Source organism: Diospyros lotus, chromosome 15 (assembly GCF_014633365.1).
Source record: "Diospyros lotus cultivar Yz01 chromosome 15, ASM1463336v1, whole genome shotgun sequence".
Taxonomy (NCBI): Eukaryota; Viridiplantae; Streptophyta; class Magnoliopsida; order Ericales; family Ebenaceae; genus Diospyros; species Diospyros lotus.
This window is the reverse complement of record NC_068352.1, coordinates 29,382,174-29,394,715: the sequence shown is the minus strand read 5'-3', so window position 1 is coordinate 29,394,715 and position 12,542 is coordinate 29,382,174. Positions and strand designations below refer to the sequence as shown.

The window sequence follows — 12,542 nt, the reverse complement described above, 5'->3', positions numbered from 1 at the left end:
ATGCCGAAGTCAAGTGGCATTAATGCCCCAATACATGTGTGTGCATGGATATCGGAAACATTCAAAGTTGGCATTAATTTGAAGCTCCCAACCAACTTCTTTCAATCATCCACCTACTAGCCAGTGTCCGTTACTACTTAAACACAGAAAATCTTTCCCACTCCACACCCAGAGCTTCTCTCACAGGATCGACATAGAAACCGAAGGAAAATGGCGAGAAAATTCCTCCCGTGGCTTCTTTTCGCTCAGTTCCTGGTGATGTTTCTTCCTGGGTGCCAAGCCAAAATCCCGGCCCTTATAGTGTTCGGAGACTCGTCCGTCGATGCCGGCAACAACAACCAGATTCCGACCATTGCCCGGAGCAATTTCGAGCCTTATGGCCGAGACTACGCCGGTGGGCCGACTGGGCGGTTCTCCAACGGTCGGATTCCGACTGATTTCATCTCCAAGGCTTTTGGTCTCCGGCCGACCGTGCCGGCGTACTTGGATCCTAAGTATGGCATAGCAGATTTTGCCGTCGGCGTGACCTTCGCCTCCGCCGGTACCGGCTATGACAATGCAACTTCTGACGTGCTGGTGAGTCTTCCATCGAAATAGAATTTTTCATTCTCATGTGTAATTCCAAATTCTAAATGCCAAGAGCTTTAATTGATTTGGTTAGACCATGAATATATATGATGTATATTTTTAAGTTAATATCTACTTCAACTTCTCTTGGTTTCTGTCTTGCAGTCTGTGATTCCACTGTGGAAGGAACTGGAATACTACAAGGACTACCAGAAGAAGCTGCGAGCCTATCTCGGGAACCGGAAGGCCCGCGAGACGATATCTCAGGCGCTGCATCTGATGAGCTTGGGAACCAACGACTTCCTCGAAAACTACTACACTCTCCGGCAACGGCGATCCCAGTACAACGTCGACCAGTACCAGGTTTTCCTCGTCGGAATAGCCCGGGACTTCGTCAAGCAACTGTACGGTTTGGGGGCCCGGAAAGTGTCGGTCGGAGGGCTGCCGCCGATGGGGTGCCTGCCACTGGAGAGGACCACCAATTTCCGGGACGAAAACAGGTGCATGCTGAGCTACAACGAGGTGTCTATGGCGTTTAACGGCAAGTTGAAGACGATGGTGGCGGAGTTGAACAAGGAGCTGCCAGGCGTCAAAATCGTCTTCTCCAACCCTTATTACATTATGCTGCAAATGGTTCGCAGACCTTCTTTGTATGGTACGTTAATTTAAACCTATTTTTCTGCTAATAACAATACTGATATGGATGCCTATTTGAATACGAGGGGTTTGCTAACTGTCCATATATATATATATATATATATATTAATGCGATGGGTGGTGGCAGGGTACGACGAGGCGGCGGTGGCTTGCTGCGCCACCGGCATGTTCGAGATGGGCTACGCCTGCGACCAATTCAATTTGCTTACGTGCAGGGACGCGAGCAAGTTCGTGTTCTGGGACGCGTTTCATCCGACGGAGAAGACGAACGCCATTATCGCCGACCATATGATGAAGACTGCTCTTCATCAGTTCTTCTGATCCTCCAATTTTTGTCCTTTGCTTCGGATCGTGCATGTTAATGGTGATGATCGAAAACGTTTGTTGTTTCATGACTATCTGCAGTGGAGGAGGAGTTTGATGCATGCATGCACCTTGTTTATGGCATCTTGCTTGAGTAATATTGTTGGACGATCGAATAAACAAATTAATCTCCTGTATGTATAATATATATAGATTAATTAATGGGTAATATATATGACGTGAAGAGTTATTTATGTAAGCATATATATATATATATATATATATAAGTGATGAGTGTTTTGATAAGTCTTTTGATTTGTGACGCAAGGTGCATGTACGAGATTCAGGACTTGTTTGTTCCCAATTCTTTACCGAATCAAAGAAAATATTGAAATCCCAATAGGGTCGAATATTGATAGAGGATCAAGTCTGATTCGATAAAATTTCGTTCAAATTTATTCGTTAAGTTAACTAAATTGAGATTGAATCTAACTTTGAAAGTCAGTTTGTAAACGAGATGAAGTTGAGTTCAATAAAATTTAGACATGTTCAATTAGAGACTCGTGAATATTAATTAATAAGCTCAATTTAAGTCTCGTAAATATACGATTAATTATGTTTATTGTAATTTGAAGATATTATTAATCGATTATTATATTAATATTATACTTGTTGATTGTCACATTTAATTTAAAATTATATTTATTAATTATTTTTATATTAAAGTTTTAAAAAATAATTCTAACAAATTCAAGATAGCCTCGTATTCAGGCTTACCAAAAGCTTGTTGAGCCCAAGCTCCAACTTAGACTCACTAGCAAGTGCTCGAGCTTAGAAACTAATTCGGCTTGGTTCAATACTAAATAGGTTGGACCTCCGCCCTATTTGGAAGCCTCCTCCTATCAAATGTCTTATACACCTTAAAACTATACATGAAACATATATACTTAAAATTAATTTTATCACTATACTTAAAATTTATTTTTATTTAAAAATTAAAAAAATAAATTTTAATAATAAGTATATATTTTTTACATACACGTGGATAACATAAATCATATATATTTAGTACGTACATATGCGCATATGCATGTTTATATATGCTTGTTTGATTTTCCTTTTTTTCATTTTATTTGATTTAGTCTCTTTTGTTTGTTGGCATCTGTTTGGGTACTGGTCGGCGACAAAAACCCTGCCACCCATGGCCGCACCTCACATGGCTCTAATTAATATGTCCGGAACCTCCGTTTGGCAGCCGAGAAAATTTCACAGTGCTTGTGGCCCTTCCTTCCATTAATCGCTGATTAATTATTATTATTGGAGAGATATATAGAGGTTACAACACTATATATGCACTTAATTGCAACAACGCCTTTTCATTTTGATACCATCCAGCTGATAAGCTCAATTTAACACATTTTTTAATCGAAGAGGTAAACTGTTCATATAAGGCAGCCAATGGGATGATTGCCATGGATATATGTAGTGGCAAGTGGGGTGATGTCAGCTCCATACAAATTATTATTTATTCTTAGTTTAAAAAGAACATCCCCAGCTGCATTATCGTACATAATTTTATTCTTAAAATACCTTTATATATGGGATAGAAAATAACCCCTTGCTTACTTGTAATCCACATCTATGATCTGATGATCTTCCATCGGTGGTGGCAAAAGAGATAAGAAGAGTAACTTTTTATCAAGATTTTGACTTAACAGCTAACCACTTTCCTATTAGATTTGGAGGAGACCCCAGATGTTAAATAAATCTTTTCTCTAACTTAATAATTAACCTTAATTGATGAATCAATAGTAAATTTCTCTGTTTTGTTCTGATCCTATTTTATACTTTCTCATTGATATGAGACATTCTTCGTAGTGTTCTCTCTCGTCACTCTTTTTATGTCCATCTCTTGCATCCATTTTCAATATAAAATAATTAATTTTGAATTCTTTTATCACCTTATATCTTAGAAAAGATCTTGAAAAGTAAGAGATTAATGATATTCTAATAAAGTCTTGCCTAATTAATTGGCACTCAAGGCAAACAATATTGTTGAAGGTATCATTCACAAAGATAAATTTAAGTCGAAGATTCTACGATTGTCAGAGATATGAGGTAAGATATCTTATTATTATCAATTTCAAATTGAAATAGTTTTGGTTTACGAGGTTAGGATTTACTGAGTATTGAATCGTTGCAGCAATCTTGACCTAGGGTTTTTATTTATTGGTAGGATTTTTGGTAGGAAATTGATTTTTTATTTTTTTTTTAATGGCACACATTTGGGGCTATTTTTATTTTCAACACTACTTTGAAAACTTTAAAAACATTAAAATTTAAGAATATGTAGCATTTCAATTGAAAATTTTTCAAAAAAAACTATATATAGTGCCAAGTTAGCAAAATATTTTTACCTATTTATCTCGTCAACACGCATGTGTTGAAGATGCGAATCATTTATTAGTCTCGTGTTTAAATGAAATAATTTTACACGATTTAGAGTTATATTTATAATAACGATAAATTTAGAGTTTCACAAAAAAAAAAAAAAAGTTTAGGATAAAAATATGCATTTGGCCAAATATCTTTTATATAATATCTGAATAAAAATTTAATTAATACATATAACAACTAATTAATTCACCTCTTGAATCAAACTTAAAATCCGGTACTCTTTAAGCTTAAAACTTCAGGCCCCTGATACCCTATAGACATTGTAAAAGAATACTTGTTGAGTTGGCAAATGTGGCATTAGATGCTATGCTTACTGTTCATAGCCTAAAGTAAAGTATTAATCCTTATCATGATGTCATGTTTCACATGATTGTACCATGCATGTTCATCATCTGCAATCTTGGAAATTTGTCCACCTTTTTGGACCTTTTTGCGCAACTTGTCTGTGGTATATATCAAGGCTCTAAAACTAAAAAAAAAGCATTAGTCACAGGCGACCCAATAATTAAATTGAGAAATATTACACAAATCATGTGAAAATTAAAGTGATGATATTATTCGTAATTATATAACTTTTATTGAGAAATATTACATGGGTTTTATTTTAGTTATTTATATTAATTCTTGGTTAAATTATCAAAAATAATGTCAAGTTTTGAATACTTTTACAAAGCATTAAAAAATTACATATAATTATTAAATAATTAACAGTGACTGCAACTTACACACAACCCAAAACCCAAAAACTTGTAAAATTTGATAAAAAAAATTTTAAAATACACACACACATCTATATGAAAATGCCAACAGTAGTATTAGAGTCTAAGATTGGTGTTTAATACATATGCAAGTGTGATAATTTGTGTTTATCAATTTAACGATTTTGTAACTTGTTAATAGGAGTGATGAGGGCAAAAAATACAAAAACATGATTAGCATAGAAACTCTGTATTTGAAAGAATGATTTTGTTCTGTTATTGGTGTCGGACACGAGTAAAATGAGAAAAATGTGCAAGACACCCCGCGCAAGCCACGTCAAGCAATATAAGAGTTGCTCGACATAGACAACATAATAGGGTCATTTGAAATAATCTATTTAAATTCTTATTTACATAAATCATATTTGTTTTTATAATAAAATTAATTTTATAACTTAAGAAAATCAATTCTTATAAGAAAAACAATCTTATGGTTGATTTGGGTGAGACAAATTTACCCTTAATTTTTTTAAACTCCAAATATAAAGTAGTATTTTTTATCGAAAAAATCTGATATTTTTTATTCATTAACTTGGCTTAATCTGTAGACCTTTGAATTACGCGTGACCAAAGAAAATGATTTCCTCATCACCTCCCTATAAATTAACACCGCCATGGAAAAGGTGAAAGGAATTTCAAGCGATCGACACCCGAAAAGCTTCAAATCTCTCCCAAAAGAATCAATCTATCTTTGTTCCGGGCGACATGAAGAAGCTCTACGGGAAAGCCAAAGGTAAAGTCCACCCCTCGCCGCCGGTCATCGCCGACCGCCTCTCCTTGCTTCCGGCTACAATTCTCACCCTCGCGGCGGCCCTCTCCCCGGAAGACAAACAAGTCCTGGCCTACCTCATCTCCTGCTCCGGCGCCTGCTCCTCCACCTCCTCCGGCCACCGTCCTCAGTTCCACTGCAACTGCTTTAGCTGTTACATGAGTTATTGGGTCCGCTGGGACTCCTCGCCGAACCGCCAGCTGATTCATGAGATTTTGGATGCTTATGAAGAGGGGCTGTTTAAGAAGAGGCTGAAAGCAAAGAAGGAGAGAGGGAAGAGAGTTTGTATCTCGCCGGAGGGCGGCGAGAAGGGCCGCGCCGGAGAGGCGGAGACGGCGGAGGTCGGCGGCGAAGGGGAGGGTGGGGGACAGGGTGGTGAGGTGGGGGTGGAGAAGGGTCCGGTGAGGAAGCTGGTGAGCTTCATTGGGGAGAGGATTTGGGGCGTTTGGGGGATATGAAAATTTTTAAGAGAAATTTCCTTCATTTTTCTTTGTTCGTTTTTTTGCTTTGTACAAAGATCATCCACCCCTGTAATGTAAGTAAGGTGGTGTTTGGGGGATATGCAATTTTATCTCTTGGGGGAAAAAATATTTTCCTTCATTTTCTTTTGTGTTGCTTTGCACAAAGGTCATCCACCTCTAATGTTAGGAATTAAGGTACATGGTCTTTGGAGGATGAGAAAATTCTCTCTCTTGGGGGAAGAAAATTTTCCTTCATTTTCTTTGTCTGTTTTGTTGCTTTGTACAAAGATCATCCTGCTCTAATGTAAGTAATTAAGATGGTGTTTGGACAATGAGATAATTTTCTCTCTTCGGGGAAGAATATTTTCCTTCATTCACGTTATCCATTTTCTTGCTTTGTGCAAAGATCAACTGCCTCAAATGTTCATCAATATACATGGTGTTTGGACGATGAGAAAATTCCCACCCTGGGAGGGAAGAATGTTTTCCTTCATTTTGCAAAGATTATTCACCTAAGTCGTTAAGGTACTCTTAGAATAATAGTTTCAATGAATAATCTGTTATTTCCGTAGAGTAACATATTTCGTCATAAGAGAAGAATATTTTCTTGTATTTTACAAAGATTAACCAACTTTAATGTAAGTCATTAAGGTAGTCTTAAAATAATAATTGCTCTTTTTTTATTTTCTTTATTCATTTTACTCTTCTACAAAAATAATATTTTCTTTCGTTCTTATTATTAATTTTGATTTTTTGTCAAAAAATAACTTATACAAAGATTAATAACAATGATAAAATTATTTTGTGACAAAATGGTCACAACTTTATCTTCACAAAGTTCATCCAATCCACCTTTATAACATAATTATGATAGATACCAATTTTGAGTAATTTTGAAACAAAACGAGCAATTAAACTAAGGAGTTCGTCAAAAATAAATTATGTAAAAATATTTAAATATTTTTATTTTTGTTATGAAAATCAAAATAATTGTAAAAATTAAAATAATGATAATCAAATAACATGGGTGCAGTAGCACTTAGAAATTTCAAGCTTATTTTATATAGGAATCTCATAAAATTTTCTCGAGAAAATTTTCTCTATTGGAAAGTTTGAAAGAAAGAAGATTTCGTTGAAGATGTCAAAGGACATAGTGGTCAATACTGGGTGGTGTTGACCGACGACCGTAGGATGGACGATCGCCGTCCCAAAAGACTCCTCATTTTCCTTTCCTTTGAATATTAAATTCTAATTAAATGTTCGAGATATAATATGATATTAGTTTTTAATATTTTATAACTAAATAAATTTAATTTTATAAAATATATATATTTGACAAGTAAATTTATTGCACGAGATTATTTTTAATTGAATTGTTAAAAAGTGTATAGTTTTCTAAAAATAAATACTTATTATTATGTAAAAGTGTTTATATTTTAAAAAAATTAGAAACATTTTTAATTTTTAAAGTGTTTGTAATTTATAAAACATAATTGATAGTTTATGAAGTAGTGGCTATAATTCTACGAGTGCCAAAAGTTAATATATAAATAGTATTATTAATAAAAGAGAATTAAAGATTTTTCTTCTACGTGTCGACTAATTAATAGTATGTAAATTTCATTTGTAATGTGTCCAAGAAAGTGGTTCCAATCCTAAGACAAATCCAAAAGGAAGAAGGGCAAAAAATAGGCCTAAGAGACCATGAACACCTATGTTCGACTCTTTCAAGTATTCTCTAAATATTCTTCTAATACTCTCTTTTTAAGTCTCAAATATATAGTCTCTAGAGGATTCTTTAAATTATTAGCTGTCAAGAATGTGTCAACTTGTCTCTGAAGCCTTCGCGTGAATGTTTTTTCATTTATCGACATTCAATTTCTATAAATATAAAGTGATTTATTTGATCCAAGTATACAAAAATTTTTATACAAATTACTTGAATATTTTTTTTTTTCGACTAAAACTATTTTAAGCATCAAGATGATAATGTAAGAGACACCTTGTATCCCTAACTAAAAGTTAAAAGATTCTCAGATAACTATAAATTTATTATTATATTTTACAAACAACCATTTATATCAACTATATTATGTTATTTGATGGCCATTACAATTTATAATTTTAGTGAAAGGGACTGAATTGATTGGTATTTATGCCTAAATGGCTAAATAGCATGAGATTGGGTCAAGTCAATATAATATAATAAAATAAAATAAAATAAATGGACATCGACACATTTTCCTTCACCACAGCGTTAAACGTACGGAAGACAAAAATGTTGACTGAATTGTTTTACTCAATGTTGAAAGCTTTGTTTTTGAGTGGGAAATGGGCAAAGGCTGGTTTCTTATAAGATATATTTTTAAAATATATTTTTTAATTTTAATTTAAAAATAAAAAACTCATTTTTTAAAGTTTTTTTAACTTTAAATTAAAATTGAAATTTTTTTCTAATATTTTTAAAATTTTAAAATAAATAATATTATTTTTTAAATACAAAATATCAGAACATATTTAGTTATAGAATTAAATTTAAAAATTAAAAAGAAACCATATAAAATAAACCACCCTTAATCTTGACTGTGATCTCCATTCTCCAACGTTATCATGAGCCCCATAAGCTCCACAGTGAACGGAAGTTAACCATCATTAAGGCTCCATCATTACTCCATAAATTCAATAAATTAAATGCTTTGCATTTTAATCATGTTTATGTCGCTAATAATAATAATAATAATAATTGTCATCACCATCAACATTATCATAATCGAATATATTATATTGACGGTTAAAAGTGACACGTAATATGATACTTTTATATTTATATATTATATATTTATATTAATTAAATACATATATAATTAGGCCTGGATCCATTAGTGGACTTCCTGAGTTGAAGTCCAGGCCCATTCACTATCAGATTTAATTTTTTAATATAAAAAAAATTAATAATAGTCCAATTCAAAAAAACTTAAATTTTGTGACATCTAACTCTCAATTCTTAACCATAATTCATTTATAAGTAAAAAAATTATAAGTTCAAGATTAAATCTATTTAAATTCTATCATTAATTTCAAATAAGCCTAAATAATAATTTTCACATTAAATTCAACACCGAGAAAGAAACCTAACAGCAACAAAATGCATTGAATTCAACCACTTCGTAACAAAATGAAGGATGAATATAATGTACTAATTATTATTCTTAAATATTCAAGTATCATTTTTACAATAATTATAGACAAAAAATTGGAAAAAAAAAGTATATTGTCATTATGAAATTGAAACCACTAGACACATTGAATAAAAGTCAAATGACTCGTTGAGGGTAAAATTGGTAATAATATAAAAGTCAAATGATTCCTTTATATTAAATGTTTAAATGAATTGTTGGTTAACGATTTAATTTATTGAATTCTAAACAAAAAATCAAAGATTTTGACATTGTTTGGTGTCTTTTATATATATATATATATATATATATTTTAATATGATTAATTATACATAAAGTGTGTGCTTATTATACAAGACGACTCACATTATTAAAGTTATTTCATATAATTTTAAACATTGTTCTTATAATACACCATTTTTAGTGACACAAACTCGTCGCTTTTAATTTATAAATGAGTAATTTTATTATTATTATTATTTTTAGAGAAAAGTACTAAATTCAAAAATAAAAAGATATCTATGTATAGAAATAATATAATGAAAGACCTATTAAATTACACTCAGGCGAAGGAAATGACAATGAATGAGATAAATAGAGGAGATAAGAGAAAGGTTACAGAAATTAAATATTTTGTTTAATAATTAATTGAAGAAAACAATGATAAACAAGAGAAATCGAAAAATAACATATAGAGAATATAAGATAAATCAAACATTTACTATAACAAATTTTAGATTAAGAGGTATTTAAAAATGCCCTAATAAATAATTTATTGGGGCATTTTAACTATTAGGACACTAATAATAATGCCCCGCATAATTGTGCCCCAAAAACGTATTGATGTACTTACAAATACCTAAAAAACAACTATAAATTTAAGTTTGTTGCGATACTTAAAAATGCCTCAAAAATCACTATAAATTTATTTTTCATATCACCCACAAGGTCTTCTCTTAACTCTAACTTACTTCTCCCTCAGTTCGAACCATGAACCTTTCATTCTTCTTGCACACGTGTGACCACCTAATCTACACATCATCTTATTAATATATGTGCCTATGTTTATTTTATAGTATATCTAAGTTTCATTAGAATTATTCTATTAGGGCACTTAAGATTTCTCTATTAGGGCACTTCATCAGAATGTCTTGTTAGAATTATTTTAACGGGGCATTTCAAAAATTCTGCCTTATTAGATTTATCTATTAAGACACTTATATTTGTCTATTAGAGCATTTCATTATCATGTCTCATTAGAATTGTTTTATTGTGGCACTTCTTTAAATTGTGCCTTAAAATAGTATTTTATAGGGCACTTAATTATTGTGACTCATTAAACTTATTGTATTGGGGCACTTTTTTAGATTGTACCTTAAAATGATATTTTAGATGACACTTTCTAAAAAATATCCTAAAAAAGATGAGTCAACAAATTATTTTTGTTGTAGTGATTCTACCATTTCTTTGCTATTAAAAATTGCTAGAGAAAGACAAAGAAGGGAAATAGGGAGGATAGGTAAATGAAATGATCATAGAGAAATTTTACCTAGTAGCACAGGTTGATGACGAATGAGAGATAAGGTGACCAGGGTTTTTTTTGAGAAATTGGCTAGTAGTATAGGTTGACAAAGAATAAGAAGGAAGTAGACTAGGGATTTTTTTTTTTTTTTTTTGGGGGGGGGGGGGGGGTGGTTTGTTGACTAAAGGCAAACTTTTTTAGAAAATATATATATCATATTCTCGAAAGTCACTTTTCCAAGCCTATGGGTAAAAAAGTGATTTTCATAAAATATAAAAATACGATTCTTTTGAAAAAGACATATTTTTGAAAATCTGACGTACTAAACGTGAGAATTACGTTTTCATCAATTAAAATTTAAAAAGTGTGGATTACATTCAAAGTATCAAACATACTTTTAGTGGTTTATGACTCCTACCTTGTCCTTCTAATTTCGTCTTTAGTTTCAATAGTATCATCATTAGTTTATTTACTCATAAAACTTATATGAGTATGGTCGAGGAGCAATCAAATTGGAAGAAAGAAAACAAGGCGGCTTGTAAAGGGACTCAAAGAGTAGATTTTTCTCCAAGCACTTCAATGTTCACTTCACATTAATAACCTTATTATTTCTACAAAGGTCATGCGGGCTAAATTGACTACAATGTGTTACAAATAGTCAAATAAGCCATAATACTTTGAGACAAAAGGTCAAATTGCCCACTATATTATAAAAGGACATAAACAAAAATTGTGTGAGATTTTTTGAATTTGAATTTGGGATTTAACATTTGTAACTATGTGGGATTGTTTTAATTGATGATAGAATTTGTGTTATTAATAGAATTAAAATATCATTAGACAATATTAGGAAGACATCTACTATAATAATTAATGTGTCCTAAATCTTAAAGTAAATAATTTATTTGACATATTTTAAGGTATAATGATTAAATTAATCTTAACTTTAAAGGTACAATTGTATTTTTTTTATAATAATTATAATAATGGTATCTTTTGTAATTGTATTGTTGGTGAAGAATTTGTTAGCTTAGACTTAGAAATAAATCAAATAAGGATCAAATAAGCATAAGATGAAAGAAAATTAAATCTTAAATAATACATAGGGTATATTAACTATTGTAGGGTAATATGATAATGGTTGATAATAAATGTATCATATTTTTTATTTTCATAAAATATAATAAAGTAAACTTATTAATATGATTTTTATAAAATATGGAAATGCGATTCTTCCGAAAAAGACATATTTTTGAAAATTTGACGTATTAAACGTGAGAATTACGTTTCCATCAATTAAAATTCAAAAATTGTGAACTACATTCCGCGTATCAAACATATTTTTAGTGGTTTGTGGTCCCTAGTTTGCCCCTAGAGTTTTCCCTTTAGTTTCAATAGTAACATCGTTAGTTTATTTACTTATAAAATTTATAAGACTATGGTCAAGGAGCAACCAAATTGGAAGAAGGAAAACAAGGCCACCTATAAAAGGACTCAAAACACTAGATTTTTCTCTTAGCATTTCAATGTTCACTTCACATTAGTAATCTTATTATTACTACAACGGTCATATATACATTGAAGTGTTAAGTTATCGGGTCAAATTTGAGGACTAAATTGACCACCATATATTAAAAATAGTCAAAACTATAGTACTTTAAGACACAAGGCCAAATTGCTCACTACACTATAAAAGATAAACTAAATTTGTGTGAGGTTTTTTGAATTTAAATTTGAGATTTAACATTTGTAATTATGTGAGATTGTTTTTATTGAGCATAGAATTGACGTTATTAATAGAATTAAATTGTCATTAGACAATATTAAGAAGACATCTACTATAATAATTAATGTGTCCTAAATCTTAAAGTA

The 12,542-nt window shown here is 31.5% G+C and overlaps 2 protein-coding genes across 2 annotated transcripts; both read left to right on the top strand.

Moving 5' to 3' along the window:
* LOC127791706 (GDSL esterase/lipase At2g04570-like) lies at nt 1-1,927 on the top strand. The gene is made up of 4 exons (XM_052321684.1): nt 1-36; nt 148-576; nt 733-1,222; nt 1,352-1,927. The coding sequence occupies exons 1-4, from the start codon at nt 1-3 to the stop codon at nt 1,543-1,545; spliced, it is 1,149 nt and encodes a 382-aa protein (XP_052177644.1). The 3' UTR covers nt 1,546-1,927.
* A 3,431-nt stretch (nt 1,928-5,358) lies between these two features.
* LOC127792244 (uncharacterized) lies at nt 5,359-6,345 on the top strand. The gene has a single exon (XM_052322692.1). The coding sequence runs from the start codon at nt 5,448-5,450 to the stop codon at nt 5,967-5,969; it is 522 nt and encodes a 173-aa protein (XP_052178652.1). The 5' UTR covers nt 5,359-5,447; the 3' UTR covers nt 5,970-6,345.
* Nucleotides 6,346-12,542: the final 6,197 nt, after the last annotated feature.